At 32.5% G+C, this 27,190-nt stretch overlaps 2 protein-coding genes across 7 annotated transcripts in view; one reads left to right on the top strand and one right to left on the bottom strand.

Annotated features, from left to right (window-relative positions):
* The window catches only part of LOC147394022 (uncharacterized), a 23,766-nt gene extending 4,466 nt beyond the window's left edge, over positions 1-19,300 (bottom strand). The window contains exons 1-26 of one of the 6 annotated variants that reach the window (XM_086453713.1): positions 19,145-19,300; positions 18,712-18,904; positions 15,190-15,407; positions 14,022-14,127; positions 13,804-13,905; positions 12,495-12,554; positions 12,340-12,418; positions 11,924-12,071; positions 11,397-11,520; positions 11,036-11,216; positions 10,692-10,720; positions 10,380-10,528; positions 9,594-9,696; positions 9,339-9,434; positions 9,169-9,224; positions 8,946-9,069; positions 8,564-8,626; positions 8,368-8,427; positions 8,115-8,276; positions 7,804-7,877; positions 7,617-7,710; positions 6,652-6,788; positions 6,468-6,548; positions 6,199-6,304; positions 5,389-5,504; positions 4,871-5,220 (exon numbers count right to left, since the gene is read on the bottom strand). In XM_086453713.1, coding sequence (XP_086309839.1) covers positions 5,421-5,504; positions 6,199-6,304; positions 6,468-6,548; positions 6,652-6,788; positions 7,617-7,710; positions 7,804-7,877; positions 8,115-8,276; positions 8,368-8,427; positions 8,564-8,626; positions 8,946-9,069; positions 9,169-9,224; positions 9,339-9,434; positions 9,594-9,696; positions 10,380-10,528; positions 10,692-10,720; positions 11,036-11,216; positions 11,397-11,520; positions 11,924-12,071; positions 12,340-12,418; positions 12,495-12,554; positions 13,804-13,905; positions 14,022-14,127; positions 15,190-15,407; positions 18,712-18,885 — 2,610 coding nt within the window. In that variant the 5' untranslated portion in view covers positions 18,886-18,904; positions 19,145-19,300 and the 3' untranslated portion in view covers positions 4,871-5,220; positions 5,389-5,420. Of the gene's footprint in view, positions 1-4,870; positions 5,221-5,388; positions 5,505-6,198; positions 6,305-6,467; positions 6,549-6,651; positions 6,789-7,616; positions 7,711-7,803; positions 7,878-8,114; positions 8,277-8,367; positions 8,428-8,563; positions 8,627-8,945; positions 9,070-9,168; positions 9,225-9,338; positions 9,435-9,593; positions 9,697-10,379; positions 10,529-10,691; positions 10,721-11,035; positions 11,217-11,396; positions 11,521-11,923; positions 12,072-12,339; positions 12,419-12,494; positions 12,555-13,803; positions 13,906-14,021; positions 14,128-15,189; positions 15,408-18,711; positions 19,099-19,125 lie in introns of those variants that run through there. The other 5 variants (XM_086453715.1, XM_086453714.1, XM_086453712.1 and 2 more) reach the window with 5 other exon arrangements.
* A 4,186-nt stretch (positions 19,301-23,486) lies between these two features.
* On the top strand, positions 23,487-27,026 carry LOC147394023 (non-specific lipid transfer protein GPI-anchored 3-like). Its single transcript, XM_086453072.1, has 3 exons — positions 23,487-24,484; positions 25,445-25,504; positions 26,619-27,026. Exons 1-3 carry the CDS (start codon positions 24,166-24,168, stop codon positions 26,729-26,731), a joined length of 492 nt encoding a protein of 163 aa, XP_086309198.1. The 5' UTR covers positions 23,487-24,165; the 3' UTR covers positions 26,732-27,026.
* Positions 27,027-27,190: the final 164 nt, after the last annotated feature.

The following is a 27,190-nucleotide window of genomic DNA, read 5'->3' on the forward strand; positions in this document are numbered from 1 at the left end:
CATGTAAGACAAAACACGTTTGTTAAAGTGTGTGGTAAAGCTTAGGGTGCTGAACGGGACCATATATATATATATATATATATACGTATGGGTGTTCAAGGGACATATGAGAAAACATATGTAAAAACAATGAAACATTAATAAATTTTCAAAATATAAGTTAGAAGTTTTGGATTGAGCTATTTTTTTTGATGATGATCTCAATGATGGGAAGATCATCCGGAAAAAAAAATCAGTCCAATCTGAAACTTCTAATCCCATTAAAAGTGATTTAGAATGTGGACCGTTGATTTTTTGTCAATAATTTGTAAATCACTTTTGATGGATTTAGAAGTTTCTGATTGAGCTGATTTTCTGTAAGGATGATCTTCTCATCATAGTGACCATCCTGGCAAAAAATCAGCAGTTCAGCGGCCCTAAACTCTACCCAGTTTCATGCCAAGTTTTAGTGGCCGTCAGATATCAAGACATCCAACGGTTCATATCTAATTTTACGATTTTAAAATAAAATGTAATGTAATCATTTTTGACCCCCTATAAAATCTTATTATTCTGTTTTAAATCCTTCTTCTTACATATGTAACATATCCCTCTCTTCTTTCAGTTGAAGAACGTCTGTAACCTAAGATAAAATCCCTCTCTCTCTCTCTCTCTCTCTCTCTCTCCTCTCTCTCTCTCTACAGGTTATTTATAAATTGAAACCCTAGCCAATTTGAAAATGGAGGAAAAAACGAACCTCGAAATTTTCAATGTGCATATATAAATATCTACACGTTAATGGTGAATATCACGAACCAAATCGTTGATAAGAATTTCAACAACTACAATTAACAAATAAATAAATAAAAAAACCCAATCGTTTTCCTCCATTGGTGAATATCACAAACCTGAGAGTGCGTGAAGAAGAAGAGGGTCGAATAGACGTCTGTAACTTGGTCGAGAGAAAGACGGCGATGGCGAAAAAGAGTGAAGAAGACGACTCGATATGAAGGTCGTTCGAGCTAAAACTTGAGAGAGAGAGAGATGGGAGGGTGAGAGTTCGAACTGGAACTTGGTTTAGAGAGAGAGGTGAGAGCTTTGATTTCAGTTCTATAACTCACAGTTTCTGATCGATATACAAGAGGGATGTTATGTGTGGGTATTTTTAATAGAATAAGTCCGTAATTACAGGGGGCGATTGCAATTAGTTACATTTTTATTTTTAAACCATGAGCAACTCTCTCGCCCGTTGGATGTTACTCGATCTAACGGCCACTAAAACTTGGCACAAAACTGGGTAGAGTTTAAGGCCGTTGAACCGCTCCTCATATATAGATATGGGACGGTTCAGCAGCCCTAAAACTTGCCAAGTTTGGTGCCAAACATTGGGTTAGAGAAGCTTTGGAATGAGTTGATTTTTTGTGAGGATGATCTCTTCACCGTAGAGATCATTCTCACAAAAAATCATCTTATTCCAAAACTTCTAACCCCATCAAAAGTGATTTATAAAAAATGTTTGGCACAAAACTTGGCAAACTATGGATTGCCGAACCGCTCCCAATATATATATATATATACTCCTGTGTTTTTCAAACTATCAACAAACAACCCTTCTCAACAGGATTCTAAGACTAATCCCAACTCTAATAGTAATGGAAAAGAATTGGCCATAATAACTTACTAAGATTTCAGATCTTACATTGGCAATCCAACACCACAACCCTCTAGATTTTATGGAAAAATTTAGATTAAAAAAAATCTCAAAATGATTTTTTGTTTTTTGGACTTGATCCAAAGCGTAAATGACTAGCTATTGAACTCTTAATTTTAAAATTAAAATTTAATTATAACTTTGATAAGTACTTAATGTTATAATTACCCTTATTAATTTGTGGGGTGCTTTTATAATTACTTTTTTACTAAGGGTTTGTAATTTACATCAAAGGTGACGTCTCATACTACTTTCTGCTCCACGGAACTGAATGATGTCGGATTGCTGGTAAATTAGGCATGCTAGTACTAAAATTTTTTGTTCAAGGGCGGAGCCCGGAGGGAGGGAGGGGGGAAATTGCCCACCTTGGATTATATATATATATATATATATATATTTACTAAGTAATTATAAAAGCACCCATAAATTAATAAGGGCAACTTACACCATAGCCATTTGTATTATCTTATATGAGTTAAAAGTTTCAGAATGAGCTAGATTTTGGTGAGGATGATCTCCAGTTTTGCAAAAAAATGGACGATTTACGATTCTTGAACTTGTTTTGATGGGGTTATAAGTTTCAGAATAGGCTAATTTTTTGTGAGGATAATCTTCTCGTCATAGAGATTGTCGTTACTAAAAAAAATCAGATCATTCCAAAACTTTTAACCCATATAAGAAAAAATAATTTGGCTATGGTGTGAGTTGCCCTTATTAATTCATGGGATGCTTTTATAATTACTCTTTTACTAATTTACATCAAAGGTGACATCTCAAAATACTTTATGCACCACGGAATTGAATAATGTCGGATCTAATACGTAAAAAATATATTCTTCTAAATTCTAAAGTCGCTTTCACAAAAAGTGCTTGAAAAGATAGGTCCCACTTCCAACTATTTAGAGAAATACCTGATCAAATGGTCACGAGTTAGACTTTACGTCCGACTGTTGGGTTTTAGGCGTATATTAAAGGCCTCCTAAACAGATTAATACAGTGACCGGGTTTAGTACCCAAATAAGCTACCTCACTTACTATAATTTGTTAGAATGTTGAAAAGTTTGAAGCCACTTTACCTCTCGATGAACATAGACTCTAAGATAATAGGAAATATTATTTTTCACCATGTTCTTAGTGTTAGAATTTAGGATTTGAATTTTAAAAACCCTTTAATATTCAATAGGTTTTAACCTTTTGGTAAAACAATCTTTTAACCATAGGGTAATACAATCCCATATTTACTTTATGCTTTATGCTTCATGCTTTTACTTTATTTAAGTTTAGTTGAAAGTTTTGTATTGCCTTGAATAATTTTACTCCTACATCGACTAAGAGAAGAATTGATTTGCAATTCTTAAATAGTTGTGCTTTTAATAACTTTAATGTGAATAGAAGGAGTGGGCGGGCTCACACGCGTATACGGGGGCCCAAGAAGAAAACAAAAGGTTCCAATTGGGATTTGGATCCACCGGTCCGAAAACCTTAATACATGTGCGCAGGGGGGGTGCAAAATCTCGGATTTATCAAGACTCAATTTTTAAAAATTCTAGACATTTTATTTTGAACCAATGTGTGTATTCTGAACCAACACAATGTGTCTGTTCGGAACCATCACTTTCTCTTTTATTTATATCCAATGCTTAGTCGATTTAAAACAGACTTGATTTCTCTGCTATTTTATTTTTATTTTCGACTACCAGTATATCTTTATTCTTCGTTGTGAAAGCACGCAACATCGTCGAGTTCGAAGTTACGTTCCAATTTAGAGTACCTTTTTGGATACGTAGGTTGTTGTATCCTGTAGAACGAACGCCTATAGACTGTGGTATCGTAACAGGTGCGAATTTCGTTTTAGGATAGTGCTTTGTGCACGCCTCAATCAATTATTTTTTTGTTTTTAGGCAATAATTTTCTATTACATTCAATTTGAAAATCAGGATTTGTTCAAACTTCTCTCTCTGTCCATAAGAAATCAGTATTCAGTAGATAACACTTAGGACTCACAATTGGATGGGTTCACTCACTAACTCAGCTTGCCCAACCTAAAAAAAAATAGGGTTAAGGCCTTAAACTTGATTAGGGTTGGCCAATATATATATTTTCACTACCTTTTGTTATTCTCTAAAATAATTTGGTAAAGCTGTTACCGATGTCATCAGTTGAGTTGACTACTATAGTTTAACCCCTAGAAGAAAATCCTGGCTCCGACCCTGCTTTTGTTCATATCTTTAAAATCCTCATAAATCCAAAAGAAAACATAAGAAAGTATCGGAGACACTTTGTCTTTAATTAAGTTAATTGATGGTGTTTTCTTTCCTCAATAGTTGTGTCCATATCTTTTAGATTTTGCATTTTTCTTTGTCACATGGGCAAGTAAGGTGTTTCTTTAAGATGAACATGTCCATATTTTCCCTATTTTGCTCGAGTGAAGTAAAGCTCAGACTCTGATTCTTGTGGCAAATGAGTAGTAATTTGATGGTCCTACTAAGGCTTCATGATTAGCTACTTATACTTTATACAAGTAAATCTCAATATCTTTTCTGGTACAACTAATATAGCTGTAGTTTGGCTTCTTGGTGGTGATTAAGGTTGTATTTGTAGGCCAATTGGGTTGATCTATGTGTAATGGGTAGTAATAATAGTAGTGGTACTTGAGATACTTGACAATGGCATAATCATTTTTCGTCCTGTATTTGCCCTTGTACAGTAATAATAGTGTGGCGTGAAAAAGGCAGGATTGCTTGCATTTGACGCATTAATCCTGAGGCAAGGCAGGGCAAGCTAGGCCGGAGTCTTCACCTTCAATTCAAGAAAACAAATTCTATGCATGTTGTCTGACCCAATGTTATCTGAATGACTACAGGTAGGTTGACTTGTCTTGGGCTTTCTGCATAATTTTCGTTTTTATCATTTGTTGTAGCCATTCTTTCTTCATTGTTTTATTCTTTTTCTTCAAGCTTTTAAATGTTTATTTCAACAAAAAACATGCACACAATATCCCCCCTGAAAGCATCTATAATAAATTTCTTAAGATGATGTTTGGCAAATCTGGTAGGTCTGTCTTTATGAAATATCTTTTTAGGTCAATCCTATACTTTGACCATTGATGGCCCAATGATATTGGGTCACATTAACCATTCAAAAAAAAAAAAAATTGATATTGGGTCACATTTCCATAAATTTACTGTGGAGTGACCTTAGGACTTATCTTATATTGTCTGCAGAACCCCCCTTAAACGAGGCCATCCTAGGGGTAGATTGAAAGAATGTTCTGTTCTAGCACACAATATACCCCAAAAGTCTTACCATATTTTGATGATTTTAGCAATCCTTATTCTACTGTATATATTACATCACCAATATCTGTTAATGAGTCTTAGACAATGTTTTAGATTCAACTTGGTAGGAATAGACATAGTAGATCTCACCATGGAAGAAGTTTGCTGATGGGAATGAAATTGGCATTTTGGCAAAAACAATTTCAGAAGACTTGTGCAACCCTCCCTCTATTGTCTTCTCCAAAATTTACACTGAAATTATAAATGCACTAGTGTTAATGTAATCAACAAGTAAACACTATTTACAACTGCTGCATAAAATTTTGTTAAATGTAATTAATTCTTCTTGAAACAATGAATCAGAAAACTTTGCTAGAACACATAGCAATGCAACAGATGAACAATTAGAGATAATGTCACCTTTATCGCATGTGAAGGCTCTGGCTCCATCTTTAGAGGAAGCATTGATAGGCTGATGGCATGCCTTTGTATGCATCACTGAATGCAGAAAGGTTGCCTGGACGCGAGAATACAATCTACACCATGGCGGGAAGTCAAATAATAGTACAAGTTATGGCATTTTCTGTAAAACTACTAAGAAAATGGATCTCAAAATGTACGATTTTTTCGAATTGTTGTATTATAAGATTTAATATGGATTTTTCTTGAAGAGTTAAAAATACAAAATAGTTTCCAAAAAAAATTAAAAATATATAATGTGCCTAACATGGTCGCATCGTTTAAATTATGATTTGATTTGGATTGTCAGATTCAAATTGTTAATTGTTGAATTTTAACTTTGCCACTAACTATATATATTGTGACCATGTAATCTAGTATAAATTGTGCAAACTCATTATGAAACCATGAACTATAAAAAATAGCCCTCTGACTCTTATTGTTTAATATGGCAACACTTTGCATAGTTCTTGGTATAAAAATTCTGAAACGCAGATATTCCCCATGGGTTTTTGACAATATGAATTAGGAAGAGCAGCATACCGCAGCAAAAATATTATTTAAAATGATCGATAAAGTATTGAAACAAAGAAATAACTTGCAAATAAAATACCAGGAAGGAAAAAATAAGATCGGAAGTTTTCATCGTTGAATTTCAAATATAGTTTAATGTGCATTTTTTTCATTTTGTAAATTAAAGAATGTAGAAGCTAGTAGTTTTTTACCCAAGAGAAATGACCAGAAAGCAATAATGTAAGTCCAAATAAATACCTGATAATCCCCGAGTGTACGTGATTTAAAACCAGCAGCACAATATACGAAATAATATTCCCATGTCCTGATGAACTTCTCGTCGAACCCCAATGCAAGAACTTTACTGGAATCCAAGAAGATACACAATATAAGAGTTTAAAAATTATATATATGAGACATGAAAGTCAGCATTTGGTTGGATAATTTGCAAAATCAAAATCAAGAACAATTAAGAACAATATTCCTATTTTTCAGAGAATTGATTAATTTTGATTATTGTAACATACCTTTTATTTTTCAATAAATTATTCCTCCAACACATAAGTGTTTGGTAATAATGTATTCCTATGTTTTCCAAGTGCTCCACACTGCATTCAGGACACTTTCACACCATTGTAAATTTCCAAAAGAAAAATAAAGATGAGAAGATGATATAAATCTAGTAATATTGATGGCATTGTTAAGTTTTACCTGAGTCTAGATGCAGCAACCATAGCAGATGTTATTCTACTCAAAGAAGGAAGGCATCCACCCGGAAAAATGTATTCTTTTACAAAATCTGAGCTTCGTCGATATGAGTCATATCGTTCATCTGGAATTGATATAAACTACAGAAATCCAGCATAGCAAACAATTATTAAGGGCTTGTTAAATAACCAGTTTAGAACCAAAATAAATTTGTTTCTAAGAAAATTCCTTTAATTAAGAAAAATATTTTTTGGGTTTGAAAAAGGAGATCCAAACAGGCTTTGAAGGACACTACCACCTTAGACATATATTACTATATGGAAGTTAATATATAGAGAAGAGTGCTGATAATTGGACGAAATTTTGATGCATGCTGATGTGGAAGAACATAACTTATTAAAAAAAAAAAAGAGAGAGAGTGTCTCTCTCTTGCCCGTTCTCTGCCCACATATTTGTCTTTTTTTGTTTTTAAGGTTCATGTAATTTTATCCTCTACAACCCCATTTCATTTGATCATGATTTTGAATGTCACAAGGTGATCAACTCTCTGAAAGTTTCATTTTTTCACTATGGGCAAGAGGGAGAAACTCTCTTTTTCTCATCTTTTTTTAATAAGTTATGCTCTTTCATGTCAGTGTGCGTCAGGCCAAAAGTCTGTCAAATTATCAGCACTTTATAGAGAATGCTACCCCCAAAAAGTTGTTAAGGCCTTTGAAACATCACATTGTTTTGAAGTAAATCACAAAAAAGAGGAGTTCCTGATTAGTGATTTCTTTTTTAAATTCTCTAGTTATTTATCTAACTTCTATAATTTTTATTGAATCTTAAACATCCATAAGGTTCTCTCTTGCAACAGAACATACCCAAAAGCTATTTTAGACATCAAATGAATAAAAAAAAGGCATTCATGCACCATCTCAGGAGCGGCATGTCTACAATACAAAGTTTCTCCGATGGAACATTGTTACCTGTAGAACTAGGAGACCATTTTTGGCTAACACTGATTCGCAAGATCGAAAGAAATCTTCCACGTACTCATGACCTAAGTGTTCTATCATCTCACTTAAAAAAAAAAAAAACAATGTCATTTTGCCAACAAAATTTAGTTCAGCATGTTAAATGGTGATAGAGATTTAGCGGTGATCCAGGACTCACTTAGATATGATCCTGTCGTATTTGTGAGATTTGGGCAATTGGCGATAGTCGCATAGAAGGAACCTTATGCGGTCCTGAAAGTAGAGGTGATTTGGGTTAGACATAAATGCAGGAAAATAAAATTTTGGACATAATTATCCCAAAATAAAATTAATTTTATACTTCTAAGTATTGTACTAGGAGGGAAGTATAGTTATCTCGATTTAGCTTTAAATGCTTCTGAAGTGATCTACCAATGTAAGTGAGACTTCTTACGAAATATCATCAATGAAATACAAAGACTATAATGTGATACACAGATTGACAAACACCTGAAGTCCAACTTCTTTCACTTTCATCTCTGCGTATTTCAGTTGCTCCTCAGATAGGGTGATGCCGGTGTATTTGCATCCAGTTTGTCTCACAACTTCTATAGCTAGGCTTCCCCAACCAGAGCCAATCTCAAGAATTTCATGCTTGCTTTCAATTCTAGCCTAGATACACACACACACACAATCAGAAATCTCATGCTCATGATTAATCCAAGAAAAAAACAATTTGATGAAATTGTTGGTGAAGGTCAACCTTTTCAATCAGAACGGACAATTTCCTTAGTTGTGCATCTTTTAAGTCTTCATTCTCCGTCTATCAAATGATTTACACACATTAAAGTTAGTACCATATAAATTATGTAAAATGTATATAAAATGTAAGATATGAAAACTCAAATTGCATTAATGTATTGTTAAAGATAAATTCATCAGAAGGGCGTTAGATGAACCTTAAATATTCCAGTGGAATAAGTCATTGTTTCATCCAAATACAGAGCGAACAGATCATTACTCTAGAAAGAGAAAAAAATATGGAGAAAAACTGTTAGATTTATTGAAAAGTAATCAAATTAAATGCGGCAATAAAATGGTCAAGAAGATGAAAAGTACAAGTGAACAAGAAGAAACAATATGGTCAAGATGGAGTACTCAAGGAAACCATCACTAGTGACATGAAGTAAACCTTGATATGTTCAATGAGATTTGAAAAAAGGCTTTAGTTCCTAAGGTTCTTCTATATAGACATAAATTCAGTTCATTATTAAGTAAAATTTTAATTAAATTCTTGCACTTTATATATATATATATATATATATATGAATAAAAGCATACCAAATCGTAATGACGGGAGATGTTTCTACGAGCTTGCGTGAGAGTGTTTTTCCTTAACACGTGCCGAAATAAGTATTTTGCAGATGCAATTCCAGCAGTAAAAAACAATGGCGTCCACCAACTCCTGTAGGCAACAATTGGTCAATGCATAAGTTCAAATTTATTCTTGGCCAATAGACATTTGTTAATAGATTTTGTAGCTAAAATAATACTTAGAAAATACCTTTTATTATTATGATTTCTAACAGACTCATTCAAATCCCTATTAGCGATAAAAATCTGCAGAACGTAATTAGACCGAGGAAAATTTGTGGAAGTAAACAATGGCCAAATTTATTTGGACAACAAAAGCTCTATTGCAAATTAATGGGGATGGACGATAAACTATTTTACCATGAATAAATTCAGAAGACCTTTTTCTTTATCTAAGAAAGAAAAATCACCATTGATGTATGCATCAGCAATGCCCAAATCAGCTTCTGTAGCAACCTATCAAACAAATGTTGGTGCTTCTCAGTAACATGGTGTATTTCAATATGTATTGAAAATGTGACTTAAATAAAAAATAAAAATTGACATTTTCTTTCTTACACATCTAATGGCATGTCATCATTAGAAGAAAAAATGAATATATTTGAAGGGACTTGCCTTCCAGTAGAACCGAGGATTGTGAATTTTCAGGACAGATTTTAGACAACAACTTTTGTCGATCCCTTCAAAATGGAAAATTGTTCCTCCTTCCTCTAATAAACTACAGATATCAAAATGCATTCAAGATCAAATATCTCAAGTAAATAATGAGTCAAAATTGGCGAGGACTTGAATTAATCATGAAATGATCCTTGAATAAAAATACATCATAAATTGGGACTTTACGTGTTAATGACCCATTTCTCTATTTCCCCCTGAGAGGAGTGTTAGATTCACAAAACCATCTCCAATAAGTATGAATAAGATGTGCAACAAGAAACTACATTTTTGTCTGTATTGTCACCAGTGTCAACCATGTGTTGGACACTCATCACAATAAATATAAGCAAACTTCCAGCATTCCTTATATCTAATCAGTTTTTTTATGTCAAATTTTACTGGCTAAAGACTTGAGGTGTAAGCCTCAGGAACATTTATTTTCTAAATAGACAAATAAATAAATATATCGTAAAATTTAGAATATAAGATAAATCAAGAAAGAAAAAATGATAACTCACAATTTCACATTCCAAAGTTTAACATTCAAATGCAGATTCAAACCTCATTAAAATCAAATTAAAGTATTGTCCATAGTGATGAATTGTAATAAAATGTATAGGCAGGGTACTCATATCTCCAAAACAATGTTTCAAGTAAAAGTTTTTCCTACATTATGTTCTGAAATCTTATAAGAAAGAATGCATGAATAGAAGCTATATTCCTGAAACCAAGAAACAAACTTACATTAAACAACCCGTAGTGATAAAATTCTCAAGGAACCTAGTAACAAAAAGGCGTGCTCCTGTTTCCATCAGAGAAGGGACCATATATTTTATGTCTCTCAAAAGAACACTGTTCTTTCCAAGAACACTATATGCAGCATCCATGCCTGCCTGCAACAGAACCAGACTTTATTTAGGAGCTGCAACATATATGATGAGTCTCATTTTAATGATAAATTTAAATCAAACAACTAGGAATCACTATGATTGGCTTAATACCATATCATTGTTCCAATAGAAACAATACATCGAGGATATATCCACTAAACATTACCTTCAATCCATCTTCATGGAAGCCATAGCCTGTCAACAAAGTGTCTTGCTAAGTAAACCAATGTCCAATAGACAAAAAAAGGAAAAAAAAAAAAAAAACATATTCCTAGTTAATCCAATCATCTACATATGTTTTTTTAAGGATTAATGCTGGAGTGACCTCAATGGAAGACACAGGGGGGACATCTTGACGTGGTGGTGTGCGCATGCCCATGGATGCATTGTCTCCGAGATACAAGTAAAACGCATCTACGGACATCCGCGCGCCACCACGTCAAGGTGTCCCCCACTGAGGTCACTCCAGTATGACTCTATGTTAAATACAATAAAGAAACCAAGACTCACCTTGGTATGCTCCACAAAACCATATTCCTCTCTTCCCTTGGATTCCATCAAGCTCAAGAGAAGCTTTTGAGGCACCAACCGATGGAATAGGATGACTTGTTGACCATTTAAACAGGGTATGGTCTGGTGTATAAGGTGGATTGAGTGTCACCAAGAAAGGTAGTCCAGCCTCAGTAATATTCTGCAAGTTTATAATTCAATATTATTAGAGCACTACAATTACAGGCAAGAGTTACAAATTCGTTTGAAGAGAATATTATTTGTCTATGGATACTAATGTTAGATCAATTGTATATCAAATATACAATAAACTCAGAACACACAAAACAAGATACATTCAAAAAGAAGATATGTCACAAACCTGAAGTACATTGAGCCAATATGTCAAACATACTTTATTGGATGTGGTTCCAAGATAATTTGATGCACTCCATGTTGTTTGGTTTTTGGGCATTAAGTTTTTGTCACGATGGAGGTAAATATCACTGCCAATATAGCATATACAATGATTATGCATTTAGACTTCAAGTGATAATTCAGGACAGAATTGTTTGTTCATTTCTTGTTACTCAATTTTATAAAGCAACCAAAGAAATAGGAAAGATAAGGCATCAAATCTTGTAAAATGGTTTGGTCCTCAAGTATAGAATAGCAATCACCAATCAGTGGTTATATATTTAACACTTCTAACCATCTAAAAATTTCAGCAATGAAATATGAAAAATTGGATATTTACTTCATGTCTAACTACTTATAAACTAGATACAACACTAATAAACAAATGCAGTGGCACTGAGTTCTGATTCTTACAAATTATGGTTGGACATTTCTTATCAATAGCATCAAAGTATCTGAAACTATGCAATCCAAGAAAAGAAAAGAACGTACTTGTAGATGTATTGGTAAGCACCAAGTACTCTTGTTTCCTCAGAAGTTGCTTGTTTTCCTAATATACTCAAAGTATCAGGTGCAAGAACAGATATAATAGACCCATCAAACATTTCTTGTGAACCATCTATGCCTGATACAATGCAACCTGCACAAAAAAAAAATTATATATATCTTTTTTCAGTTTGAAATCCAAATACATCAAATGTCAATTTATTTAGCTATTTTAATATGAAATACAATCTTCATTTTCAAGGGCTTACCAAATCATAGTTTCATAAAACGTATGTTTACTATAGTCTACTAAATCTTCAAGACATGACGAATCACCTTCATGTATAAGTAAGTATGTGTGTGTGTGTGTGTGTGTATTTCAACCCTTCCCGTTAAGAGGAAAAAAAAAACTGCTTAATTACCTCCATTATATGTTGAAACAGACTGTACTGCAAAACCAGTTCTTATTCGACAATCCCTCGTTTCCAGCTCTTTCCTGACCTGTTAGTTTTGTTGACTTAAGCTGAGTTATCACTCCACTCAATGTTGTAAAATACAAAGATATATAAAAATGTACCTTATTGACATAAGTATGTGAATGCAATCGTATTGCAAGCTGCTGAGGATGGCCAAAATGCTGTAAGAATTAAGTTTAGAAACAAAAATATCATTTTGAAATTCTTAGAGGGAATAATATCTCATGCCTAACTACATGAGAATAAGATTTGAAAACTGCAAAGTAGTGAAGCCTAGTGACTACTACTCAGTGCTAATTTGGCAAAATGATAGATATCATCTTGATGTAGCATGATCAGGTTTTTATTGGGGGCATAGACCCATAGCTCAGTTGGTTTGACACATTGCAAAATAACTCTGAGGTCATGGGTTCAAGTCCAGCTTACCCAAACAAAACAAAACAAAAAAAAAAAAAAAATGATCAGGTTTTAATTGAGACATTTGTTTTGTGCTGTTTGTTGGGCTTTTGAGTCTTGTGAGTTAAGTCTAAAGGCTTTTTGTTTTGTTATGTTTTAGGATTTGTACTATGTTGTCAATAGAAACTGCATGCCAAGGAGCGATATTTCACAGGTCCAACCATTTTGTTATGTTTATATTGATTTGGTATTTATCCAGCTATGAGCAAACAGGGTATTTTTGGAAGGAAAATGAGTTGGTTAAGATTTTGTAATCATAAGCTAGGGAGAGTTGGTTTTGGATTGGGAAACATACAATTTTGTAAGTATACCCTGAAATCATTACCAAACATTGTGAAACTTTCTCATCTCTTATCTGGGGACATAGACATAACAAACCAAGTAAATATTGATTGTTTTCTTATTTATTGCATCACATATATATCTATATGTGGTGATCCGCACTCGCATGTTTCTTGCATTCTAGGCAACTCTTAGGAGAAGTTGTTTGCATTTCCTACACAAGTATTAGAACTTTGTACCTTCTAATTGAGGAAGGATTTCTTTTGACTGTTTGGGAATCGCGTACCCGGTTGTAAGGAAAGGTGAGACATTTATGTGATAGTTATCAATGTGGGTAGGTCAAAGCTGAGAGAAATCTTATAAATTAGGAGCAACTAAAGGATGTCCTAGGTAGATAATTTGGATTTGAAAATTGTGTTTGTACTTAGTTTAGTACTTAAAACACAATTTTTTGGTGGAATTAAACTGATCCTCCTTGTTCAATTTCTCTTTGTTTCTATAATTAAGTTCTTGTCTCCAACCTCATCCCATCTGAAGGTAGATTTAATTAAAAGGGCACATATAGGGGCAGGGTATTGGACATTTGGACATGCCCCAAGAATAAGTCGGATGCTCTAAGAGGCTTGGATACTTCAGTTCCAAAAAATAATTAAAAATTTAAGGGAAACATACCTGAAGTAGATGGTGGTTGTGGAAGAATGAAAGTACAGAAAAAGCTGAAAAGCCCAATACTCCTTCTGAAGGGCACGACCAGATCGAAGCACAGATTGGAACCTATAGAATTTCATTATCAAGACACAATTATGGTCAAGTAGAAGACTTAAAAGTATAAAACCACTTGTAACAACAATATGCATATGTATTAATCAATGAATGCTCAATAATCTCACAATATAAGCCTTCTGAAATAATTCAGAATAACTATGTGACTTGATGAAATGCGCCAAGGTTTCATTGCGATTGAGGTCAGGGTTGCTCTTAAGATCTTCAAGGTACCTGATGATCATAACAGAATGAAATGTAGTCAAAGAGGCTCCAAGAACAAAATTTAGCAAAGAAATGAAAGTTAAATCAATGGGGAGACAAGAAGATTACAAATCCATTACAACATAGCTTATGTATGGCTATTACTTCAAACATAACTTGAGGTATTCATGTGGATGGATGGATGATTATGTCTTCATCATGGTGTAGTATATGTGCAGAATGAAACATCTAATTGTAACGTAGCAATTCAACTACATCATAAATTTGAAATTAACATAAATAAGGAATGAAAAATGTTCGGCACCCTACTATTTGCCCTACGTGTTTTGTCCTACATGGGTTAGAAGTTTTGGAATTGGCTGATTTTTTGTGAGGATAATCTCTATGGTGAGAAGATCATCCTCACCAAAAATCGGCCCATTCCAAAACTTCTAGCCCCATGTTTACAAGTTGAAGAATCGTAGGGTAAATAGTAGGGTGCCGAGCATGCCCCATAAGGAATATATATAAACCATTTACTAGAATCATAAAAAAGATAATGCAAAGTATGATAACTACGAATCCAATTTCATAAAACTCTCAATATTTAATAGAGTCATGATAAAATGACATGCTAACATGTACACGATCTATACGTGGCTGACGTGGCAAGTGCACATTAACCATAGATCTTTTTTTTTGAGATGCACAAGGAAAAAGATTTACGGTTCATGCACTTGCCATGTCAACCAAGTACAAACCGCGTATGTGTCAACACGTAATTTTATCATTAGTCTATTTAATGTAAGTCATTATAAAAAGAAAGAATAATGCCGGAGTGACCTAAAGATTGACCTCAGTTCACACTTTGCTGATGTGGTGATGTGTACAGAACCATAATGCTTTCCACCCGTATCACTCAAGATTGACTCACAAAGAAATTCTAACTCTCTTTTAAATGGAAAATCACCGATTTTTAAACAAAAAATCTGCATTTAATTGAAGATTTAACTAATTAATCACCGATATTTTAAACAAAAAATCTGCATTTAATTCAGTGAAATTTGTGGCAAAGTTTAAGAGATGACTTACTTGATAACATCATCCTTAAATTTGAATATCTCTCTGATCATTTGATAGAAGTAGGGATTTAGTAGGTTCTTCTTTTGTGCGAACAAGCTTGACAACCCGTTTCGGCTTCCCCATTCACAGCCTTCACCTTTGTCTAAGCTCACAGAGAACGACATATTGGATGTCTCCATTTCAACTCCAAGACCCTCAAACAAGTCCATCATATTTGGATACATTACCTGTCCAATTATCCAATTCAATGAGCATTGCTCATTGTGTTGTGTAACTAATGCAAAACAAGAACCACTAAACCTAACTATAAGATCATCTCTAAAAAAAAAAAAATAGGGAAGAACGATCATACGATGAAGTTAAAAATGGTTGGTGATTTAATATTATTATCTATATAAATTAAGATATTGTGATTTTTTGAATGAGAAATATCAATTAATACCTTTAATAGTAAAAAAAAAAAAATTTAAGAGCTGTTATTGGCACAACTTTTACTTATTGCATCCCAATTAAAAATAAAGAAAATAAGTGAATGATCAAGAATAAATAAAAGTTGGGGTGCCAATAGAAGTACATTTTTTTTTCTTTCTATCTACTAGATTTCTATTTTTGGGTTTAAGATTAAGTAGTGCTGGAGTGACCTCAAGATTGGACCTCACATCGCACACCTTGACATGAAAGTGTATGGGAACTATAAATGCTTTCCTCGAGATAGGAGTGAAAAAGCGTCTATGATTCCTATCCACTTTCACGTCAAGATGTGTGATATGAGGTCTGATCTTGAGGTCACTTCAACATTAGCTTTTAAGATTTATACGAGCTTAATTAAATCACAATTGTAAATAACTACTGAAATTATTTGAACAAGTATTATAATATTTGTGATGTTGAGATCATAATTTAAGCCAAACCTTTGTAATATTTGAAAAGTATTGAGGTGTCTTAAATAATTTAAGAAATTGGGGTGTAAGAGTGAAAGGGTACCAATAGCAGCTCTAAAATTTATAACCATTTCATTAAATGTATATTTATAAATAATTTTACACTAATTTAATTATGTGACTCCTCATACGATATGATTTAAATAAATCAACTCGATATTTATTAGAATCGAAACAAGACAAGTATTTTAGATTGTGCGAAGTCAAGACAGAAAAAAAAGTTAACACTAAGGATAAAAGGATCACGTAGGATTTAAAACAAGTAGAGGTCCTCATTTGAATGACAAGCACCTCTTTATATTATGGTGAATATTTGATATATCTCGTGTTTCAAATTGAAAGCATGCCTCTAGAATTCAATCTTTATAGACTAATTAAAATGATCTAAATATCATTTGTTTTTCTTTTCTTTCCAAAACTAATCATCTTCAATCTCTTGAATAAGATGATGATGAAGAATGATGAATACGGCAATGACAATGATTTAGTAGTGATAACAATAATGGCATTGATGATGTCATTTTTCATTAGTTTAAAATAGAAGACCAAGGTCAAGCAACATGTCATCGATTTGAAAATAGAAAGATAATAGCCTAAGAGTCGTGATGATATGACTCGCCAAGTGGCATACTCAATCAACTCCCTAATATGACAAATTTGAGAATCGTAGATCTATGTCTTGGGATACACGACTACACTTCCCATAAAAGTGTATCCCGAGAGAATCGTGTATTTCTTAATGCACATATCTATGTTCCTAAACTTGTCCACATCATGGTGTCGATTGAATATGCCACTTGGTGAGTCATATTATCGGGACTCATCATAAATAATCACTAAGGGTATGTTTGATTGCACATGAAAAATAATGTGAAAAATCAATTTCCATGGAAAATGGCATTTTTCAAGTGTTTGATTGCACATGGAAATGGAAATTCATTTTTCCACCCATATGAGTGGGAAAGTGAAATTCACCGTATTTTCCATCCCTAATTTTTTCATACTCATATCTTCTTCTTCACCACCATCATCACCACCATTATTACACCAACATCGCCATTATCACCATCACCGTCGTCGTTGCCTTCATCGTCATCGTCGTCGTCGCCGTCATCACCATCTTCGACCACCTTTCCTCTTTCTCTCTTTTCTTCTCCTTCTCCATTCTTCACCTCTGTCACCACTACCACGTTCTTCCATAATCTTCTTCATCACTTACCTCCGTCGTCATCGCCATCGCCACCACCACCGTTGCCATCGCTACTCTCGCCACCACCATCACCGCCACCGTCACTCATCTTCTTCTTCCTCTCCCCCTTCTCTCAACATCTTTCTCCTCCTCCTCCTCTCTTTCTTTTTCTTTTTCCTCATTTAATTTTCCCTTGATTTTATCCAAGTAAAATCAAATAATAGAATTTAATTTTCCAACCCTACCTATTTTTCATTATAATTTTTTCATAGATTTTAAATTTCATAAAAAATCACTTTTTATGCAATCAAACATATTCCAAGAGTATAGCATGTCATAAACACACCACGTGTCATATAACGGAAGGGTACTATCAAAATTTTGAACTTCAAAAGTAAGAATAAAATCCAACAACTGACGTGGGAAGGATACTAATGTTCAACGACTACAAATTTAAGACGAAAGAAAAATTCCAAAGGAAGGCTAGGAAGATATTCCTGATTTTAAGATTTGAGTTAGAAAATCACAACTCTTTAATTTTAAGATTTTAAATCTTAAAATGAGTCGTTAAACCCAAATGGATCATCATATTATGAATCTAACACCACCACACTCTTCTAGATTTTATGAAAAAAAAAATTAAATTTAATCTTAAAAATTGAAAATGAATAATTATTGAATACCCAAATTTAAAATTAAAATTCAATGATGAAAAATAATTTTTTTATAGAATTTCATTTTTTACAATCTTATGATATCACATGAGTTATTTTGCTCATAGACCCTTCATTGCTTACCACGTCAAGCATACAAAACTAGTTTTACAATTAATGATGGCACTTTTGTAAATTAAAAATGCCATTCAATATACGTGAGTACATATGATTGGTGGATCTCAGATTGCTCTATGAGCAAAAAAAAAAGATTTCCATATCTTATAATGTTTTTGACTGATACAATTAGGTGATCGGATCGGGAAATTTAATTTTTCTCACTCACTGCTGGTGTCATTTGCACTACACATGTCAAATCTTGTGAGTAAAAAATCATTCCAAGAGTTCATGCTTTAGATCAGTTTTAAAAAATTAAAAATAAAACTTTTTTTTTTTTATCAAATCAAAGGCTTTTAAAATTAACTAATGAACTACCAAATTTAAATTTCAAATCCAACAAATAAAATTTAAGAAATTTTTGAAAAGGTGGAATTTTTTTTTGTGAAAAATCTTATTTCAGCAAAAACAGAAAATTAAAATATTTCACTTAAAAGTGTGGAAAAAATTTCCTTGACTTGACTTGCAAAGCAATAATTTTTCCACCAACTTTAAGTAAAATAATTTTAAAATGGGAATTTCACAATTTTCAGAGATCATATTTTTGATAAATCAGAGAAATAATACTTACTGGATTGAAGACCATGAATCCAAGATCTAAATCGACAGCATCCATGGTCACAGTCTTGGCATGGCCGCCCAAGTGATTCTCCTTCTCATATAACACCACATCAACCCCACCTTTCGCAAGAACGTAAGCCGATACCAATCCACTGATCCCTCCTCCAATCACTGCTACTCGCATCTTCGATGGATCGAATGTTCTACTAACAACTTCACTGGATCAATTACCTCAAATTTTATTTTCTTTATTTCACTTTTGAGAGATTAATGTAAGAAATAGTTTATCTATTTTTCGATTTTTGAGATAAATTTCAGCAAATATATGAACACTGTTAGAGAAATCATTAAACTACTTCAATTAGACTACTTAACCACCAGAGAAGAACGAAAAAAATAAATTGTAGCGAGAAGTTTGATTTACCAAAAACGTATCAAAGTACCTAAGCAGATCAGAACACTAAAAAACCTTGAAACAATATGGATTTGGTGAACACTCTCGTATCACATTTATACAAGAAATGTGAAGATCACCAATTCCAACCATGATGAGGGGTTGAATTTGCTGTTTTCATTCTACATACAATTTGATGCGCTTGCCCACAAAAATGTCTTGTACGACGACACGTAATTGGGTTCACAAACCCTAAAGTTAATAGAATTAATTTAAAAAAGAAGAGAGGCTTGGGATTTTCAATGTTTCAAAATTCTCACAGCAAGGTGAGGTGTAAGGTCCTGCAGACATCGTGGTTTAAGTGCACGTGAAGCTTAAGCGTCAACTCAGCAGGCCCTTAATGTGTAGGGTCGTGGGGAGGCATGTGGTTTTCAATGTTTCAAAATAAAAAAATGCTAAAGTGACTTTTAAAATCATAGATGCTTTCCTCTACCTACAAGTGAAAAACATCTATGGTTTTGAACACAGTTACACATCAGCTCAATGTCGAAAGAGTTCTGCATTTCTTTTTCATAATTTATTTAATTAAAGTTGGTTATATGAATCAAATTTCACCTAATAAATTAAACGTTTTCATGTAGTAGACTAGTGACCAAGGTCTGTTCTTTGCATAAGTTGACTCCAACTCCAGAAATTAGCTTATAGAAGAAATTGAAATCCAGAGCCTCAAAAATAACATCCTGCAAAAGCTTATTCGTTACAAAAGCACATAAACCAGAAATTGATGTTCGTTTGACAACTTTTTATTACTGAATTTTGATAAAATGACTAAAATACCCTTAATGTTGATAATGCACCTAGAATGCACAAAAAATAAATAAAATACCTTAATAAATATATAATTACACTATATATATAATAAATGTATATTAAAAAATTATAAAAATAATTATTTTTAATTTAATAAATTTATAAATTTTATAATTCTATCAAAATTTCTGTAGCATCTCCTCTTAAAAGTGAATATATGATAAAGAAAATACCTGCATAATACACAATCCAACATCCACATAAATATAAAGGGTATTTTGATAATAAAATAATGATGATGAATTACTTTTGGTCTTGGTAGTAAAGATGAAGGGTATTTTAGTAAAAAAACTTTAATTTTTTAAGGTTAAGTTTGATTGGAAATTTGATTAAAGATGAAGGATATTTTAATAATTCTCTTTTATTTTTTATAGTTAAGTTTGGTTGGAAATTTGATTAAAAATGAAAGATATTTTAGTAATTGGTAAAGATGAAGGGTATTTTGGTAATTTCTTTAATTTTTTAAGGTTAAGTTTAGTTGAAAATTTGGTTAAAAATGAAAGGTATTTTGGTAATTCCCTTTTATTTTTTAAGGTTTGGTTGAAAATTTGATTAAAAATAAAAGGTATTTTGATAATTACATTTTATTTTTTAAGGTTAAGTTTGATTGAAAATTTGATTAAAGATAAAAGGTATTTAAGTAAAGATGAATGGTATTTTAGAAACTTCCTTTTGTTTTTTAAGGTTAAGTTTAGTTGAAAATTTGATTAAAGATGAAGAGTATCTTAGTAAAATGAAAAAGGAAAGAGACAAGACAATGAATGGATGATGTGGGACTAAACTCAAAAGAATCTACACCAAATTTAAACACTATTTACTCAATAACAAGTTCAGGTGGGATCTCTCTCTCTCTCTTCGACACACATTCACACACACACAACAAAGAAAGGCTAAATACATGTATTACCAAAACAGTGAAGAGATATTGCACATTTCAAAATTCAAATATTTAGGAGAAAACTTTCAGAGATCTAAGAGAATATTTATCAATAATTAGTCACTCATTAATCAACCAACAATATATGAAATAACAAAATTGGTGCGCACAAATCCATCTTCTGCACACATAATAAATAAATAAAAATCCAACCGAACCAAATGGATCGGTTCTCCATTTTCGTAAACTGGAATCAAACCGCAACTTATTCCAAACCACCCCAAAGCTATCGGTTTGATTCGGTTCTCGATTTGAACCAGACCAAGTTACACCCCTACCTAAAATTGTGTGCACTCATCTCGACTCTTTCTATAGGGAATGATTAATAAGTGGAATATTGGATACTGACCCCTTATGGTTTCGTGCAATTCCATGTTGAACCCCTAATATTTTGATAATCACACTTATCTTCCCTAAAGTTATAAAACGGATTCACTTAGACCCCTTCTGCCAATAAAATAATTTAGAAATTCTATTTTTTTTCATTTTATAGAATGAAAGATTATTTTACTCTTTTTTAATAGTTAAGAAAGGAGGAAGAATCATAGTAACAAAATTGGGCTTCGCAATTGTTCGGCAATGGATCAATTCTATTAGTTCGGGAATTTCAAGAAAAATTGGAGAAAATTTTGGAGACTATAAAAATGAAGTTTTTTTTTTTTTTTTTTTTGTGTGTGTATCTTTTAAAGTAGGTGAACTTTTTCACATAAATCATTGATTAAATTCAAATAAATTTTTTATTGATAAAAATGTAAGGTATTAAGATTTAGAAATTTAATATGAGGATTTGAATGATCCATTTCAATGGTTTGAGTCTGAAGATAAATTTCATGGGCTAAGGGACATTAAAATCATTTGAGTTTTTTTAAGGGGCATTAAGTAAAAAAAAAAAAAAAAGATTTTCATGGGGGTGAGCCAATAAGAGAAACTTTCTCAATTTATTAAGAATCGGACAACAAATGCATTTAAAAGGAATGTCCGTATTATAGGGTCTATAAAGTAATTTATCCTTAATTTCTTACATAGAGAAGGTGCGTAGAAGCGCAAAATAAGCCAACGTTTGATGTAGCAAATCATTATGTCTGTTTGTCTCAAAGGTCATGATCGAGATCGAATTTCAACATTTAATCTAGCAAATAAACAATACTCCTTAAGACTATGCGTACATACAAAGTGGAAAATGGAGTAAGCCACCACTTAACAACAAAAATGTAACCTCTTAAACAAATAACTTAAATAGTTATTTGAGAGATCTCTTGTAACCTCAAGGAAAATCTTTTCTTCTTCAAATGTGTGACTATTATTTTTAGGAGATAAAATGGTAAATTCCACATTCTTAGTACAATAAAAAATACAGAAAATGGGGGACCATGGCGGTGGGTTGATGTGATAGTCCTCCCTAAGATTAGTCATGGTGCTCGCAAGCTGGCCTGGACACTCAATTTGCAAAAGAAAAAAAAATACAGAAAATACCCTTCAACTTTCAAAAACTCATTTAACCCAAAAACATTAAAATGAATCATCTATTTATCTTTTATTGAATCTAATAATAAATATCAACACATCGGATGGAGTGCTCATAGATGACGAAATCTCTTTTGCCCAGGCCAACCTAATCCTTAGGAATAAGACGATTCACCAAAAAAAAAATCCATATGTCATTGGATTGAGCTACAACCTCGCACTTGGGGGTGTATATACAAACTAATCATTTGATCTACTAGGGATGGGAACTTGGGAGTCTCTCATACTTCATGATACAACCTTAAATCGAAAAGGAATAATCTAAAGTAGAAAGCTTCAGATCTATTGTCCCAAATAAGTATGTATGGTTTAACTTTTATCGATGGTAAGCCTTGTCTTTTCCTTCGGCTAACAAATCACGTGGGCATACGCTAGCATATCGTAGTCAAATCATGTGCGCGACAAGCCATGATGATTTCATCAAGTAGATTACTCATTGTTTTTTTCTCTTTCATGAAAAAGGTCTTATAACCTGAAATGGAAATTTTACTTTGATGTGGCTAGCTCTATAATTTCGTGTTGACATATATTATCTCAAGAGGGAATCTCATTTGATAGTCATAAATATATGTACCATGCATTGGTCATGACATGCATAGCTTGTGGCATACTTAATATGATCATTTGACAATGCATTGCATCAAAACAAAACATCATTTTTTTTTTAATTGGGGATCCAGAATGGTGTTGTTGAGTTTAGTCCCACATCGACACTCATTGCGTTGTCTCTCTCCTTATATAAACTCCTAGGCCTCTCCACTCATCGCCAATGATTTTGAGTTGGACCTCCAAACTTATCAAGTATCTTGTTCGTATGGCAAAATACAACATTCATGTGGCAGGTGTTTATTGGAAAACAAACACATTGGATTGCATGTTATCTCATAAATGGCTTGGTTAGGAGTCTAATGTGTCTTAAACTCCTACCCAAGCACGCCACATAAACACCATTCCTAGCTATGAGGAATGGAACACCATTTTGGATCCGACTCTTTTTTTTTTTTTTTTTCTTTCAATATGTATAGTTTTATTAAAAAGGTAAGTATAATTTTATTTTGATAAATATAATGTTTACACGGTTGCCCATTGTTGAAACCTTGGATCATACTCAAAACAGTTTTATTTTGTTTGTAATCTGATTTATTCCATGAAATTTAGAGGGTTGTGAAGTTGGATGACTAACGTGGCAATCCATGTCGGTCCAGCCAACCCCTGATAAAGTTTAAGGTCTTACTAAGTTTGTCAGGCTAGAGCTTGCTCAGAACTTTATCCAAGAGGTTGAGGATGATTGGTTTTGCAAATAAAAAAAAAAAAGTTTTACCTAAGATTTAAAACGTGGTTATTTTGTTTAGTCTCTCATAGAAGACCAAGGTCAATGGCATGTCTTGAGTTCGAAAACTAAGTTAGAGGGTTTATCTAAATGAGTCCGATAATATGGAAATTACAAATCTCGAGGTCTTCTTTACCCATCTGGAGGCCTTTTTGATGGTGGATGAGACTTAGTAAGGCTTTTTTCCTCACTCTTAGTAAGGAAAGGGTTTCTCTTTCTAAATTTCACCCAGTAATAATAGTAATAAATAATAATAATAGGGCGAGAGAAACGGTTTAGTTGTTGCAACAGAATATCAGAATCATAAATCTTTATAAATAGCAAACCAACAAGTAAACAAAGAAAATTAAACAGATCTTCTCTCTCACCTTCTTTCCTCTTATTCATTTTTTTTTAAATTAATATAACAATGGAGTTGAAGCTCTTGTTTTCTATGATTGTGATAATGTTCTCTTCATGGGTTTCTTTGAGTTATTCTCAATTAGGTGATTCATCAATGCCTTGTATTCAGAAACTCCTTCCTTGTCAACCTTACTTGACATCTCCATCATCGCCACCATCGTCGTGTTGTCTTCCATTGAAGCAGATGATCACAGATAATTCTAAATGTCTTTGTGATGTCTTCAACAATTCAGACCTTTTGAAGAGTCTTAATTTAACTCAAGAGAATGCCTTGAAGCTTCCAAAGGCATGTGGTGCTGTGGTTGATTTAAGTGTGTGCAAGACAGGTATGACACATTTTTTATTTTTTATTTTTTTTGAATCTCTTCTTCTTTAGGATTTTGTTATTGGGTTAATCTTGTTTTTTTTTATTTAGGTTTTAAAATTTTTTGGGACTAATTGATGATTTTTAGTTTGATTTAAAATTCGGTACGAGTCTCGGAACGTTTCGATGATGAAATTATGGTTTCGACCTAGACGTTTTCAATTTATCTCAAAATGTTTTGTGTTGGGCAATTTGATTAATTTGGGAAAATCTCTGGTTGTCTCTCTTTATATTGAAAAACCACCTATCATCCCAATTGGTTAATCGTAGATTGTTTCGACAACCCCCTTTTTTGGCGCTTTTGGTGATCGTATGCGTTTGAATTCAACAATTAATTCATATAAATTCAAGAAATTTTTGTGGAGGATAAGCCCCCCAAAAATTAAAAATAAAATAGAGCGAGATTGGTAAATAAAAATTGGTTGATTATTTCAAAGAAAAATACCAATCCAATTAGTCCATCAATTACTAATTTTTCAAGACTTTTTTGGTGATATTTTTCAATTTTCGTTAAAATTCACCGAAATTTTGTTTATTATGGTTAGACATTCTTAGATTTTTTTATTTTTTATTTTACCAAAACATTACCTTTGAGACATTTTAATCCTTTAAATCTTAGTATAATTTTTATTGTTTGTTTGATTCATTATTAGATTTTGTTTCTAATTTTGTATTTATTTTATATCTTGGATTAAGATTTGCTTTAAACTTTTATGTTTAATGCAATGTTCTAAGATCAACAAATGATTGGACCAAAAAATTGGAGATGATTGCTCAAAGGCCAAAAAGGGACCAAATCTAAGAACAATATTTTATTTCTATTTATTTTTTAATTTCATCTATAAATATTTTATTTCTTAAAAAAGAAATTCTAAAATGATTTCTCTACTCTATTTTTTTTTTTTTTCCTTTTTTACTACAGATACCACACCTCCAACCGTTTCACCATCGACTCCAACGACACCTTCCACTCCTTCAACTGGTGAGTTTGAAAATTATTATTTCTTCCCTCATTATAATTCATAAAGAAGAGGGACTAATGTTTAATGCAGAATTGCCTTATGAATTAGATATTAGCAATCTCTACAACCATAATCCTTCCATGATGCCCTTAAAAATAAAAATAAAAACATTTTTATCTTTTACTTTCATTTTTATAATTTCTTTCTTATAGTTTTTGTGATATTTAAAAAATAAATAAAAATTGTACAATGACAATATTGCCCTTGTTTTATATTGGAAATCGTACAACAAGAAGTACTTTTTAGTATTAGGGATGCAACTAGGTCTGGTTCAAACCAAGAACTGAATCAAACTGATAGCTTTGGGATATACTACGTGAAAACTGGAAAATTCAACAGAAAAGATTAACAACCCACGAATTTTAGAAATTAAAATTTGACGGTGTACGACCGTCGAAATTCTAGATATTCCCAAATTTGTCGGCTTAAAGCTGTCAAATTTCTCCCATCCTTCATTAATTTGATAGTTTCAGTCCGTCAAATTTTATGAAATTTGACTGTCCAGGGTCATCAAATTTGGACTTTTTTCACATTGTGATAGTTTGGAACAAGTTGCCGTTCAGTTTTGGATTAAGAAAATGTAGAATCAATCAATTAGGCTCAAATCTTAGTTTAAGGCTTGTATAGAACTGAATCAAACCAAGAACTAAATCCCCTTATAAAATGAATACATATATGTTAATATATTATGGATTGGAGCACGAAGGAAGATGGAGGATGATTATTATTTTTTTATTGTGCTTACTTCTTAGGATTTAAGACAGATTCATGACTTATTATATAAAATTAATATTTCATAATTATTTTTTAAAAATTAAAATATATGTAGATTCCAAACAGGTTTATATGATGTTGGCAACCCAGAACCGAGCCAAACCAAATCGATTTTGGTTCTATTTGGGTTGTTTTGGTCTACGTGCATTTTGATTTGCTTTGATCGATACGATTTCAATTTGGCCCCAACCCCAATCAAACCCGTCCAAGTTCCACTCCTGCCTTTTATGAACATTTATGAAAAAAATGACAGTTTTGGACATTATTAACATAATTTTATTATGTGTTTTTAATATTCAGGCTCTCCACCGGGCAGCAAGAACACTACGACCAGTTCTACTAGCAAGATCTCTCTTTTTGGAGGATATGGTTTTCTTGTTCTCGTTTCATCTTTGTTTGTCCGAGCATTATAGGCCAATGTCTTTGTTTATCCCAGTGCTCTAGGCTAATTTAGTATTCTTCTGGATTCAATATTGTTCCTATAATTCGGCCGAAAAGAAGATAATAGTTTAGGTGAAAATGAGTCGTATTTCTTTTTTGAATTTAGATGATAATTACTTGTCTACAAGTAATTTGAATTTCTTTTTATCTTTTTTTTTTTATATCTTTGATTTCACAAATAATTTGAATGTGGTAAATTATTGAAATTGTTTGAATAAGTGTTATAATGTTGAGATTACAATTTGAGCCAAATCTTTGTAATGTTTGAAGAGCGTGTCTTAATTTTTTATTGGAGCGTGATAAATAATTTAAGAAATTGGGTTGCCAATAGCATCTCTCATTTTTATTGATTTATATATTGGTAGACAGAGATGGAAAGTGATTTTTACTGTAGGATCTGTGCAATTGCATCTTGTTAGAAATTTTAAATT

Source organism: Akebia trifoliata, chromosome 9, assembly GCF_017979445.1.
Source record: "Akebia trifoliata isolate Shusen 1 chromosome 9, ASM1797944v1, whole genome shotgun sequence".
Lineage (NCBI taxonomy): Eukaryota > Viridiplantae > Streptophyta > Magnoliopsida > Ranunculales > Lardizabalaceae > Akebia > Akebia trifoliata.

What these genes read in the sequence shown, in the direction of transcription:
- LOC147394023 (XM_086453072.1), top strand. Translation starts at nt 24,166, where the DNA reads ATGGAGTTGAAGCTCTTGTTTTCTATGATTGTGATAATGTTCTCTTCA. An exon ending in TTTAAGTGTGTGCAAGACAG is followed by an intron (nt 24,485 to 25,444) that starts GTATGACACATT and finishes TTTTTACTACAG; the next exon opens with ATACCACACCTCCAACCGTT. An exon ending in ACCTTCCACTCCTTCAACTG is followed by an intron (nt 25,505 to 26,618) that starts GTGAGTTTGAAA and finishes TTTAATATTCAG; the next exon opens with GCTCTCCACCGGGCAGCAAG.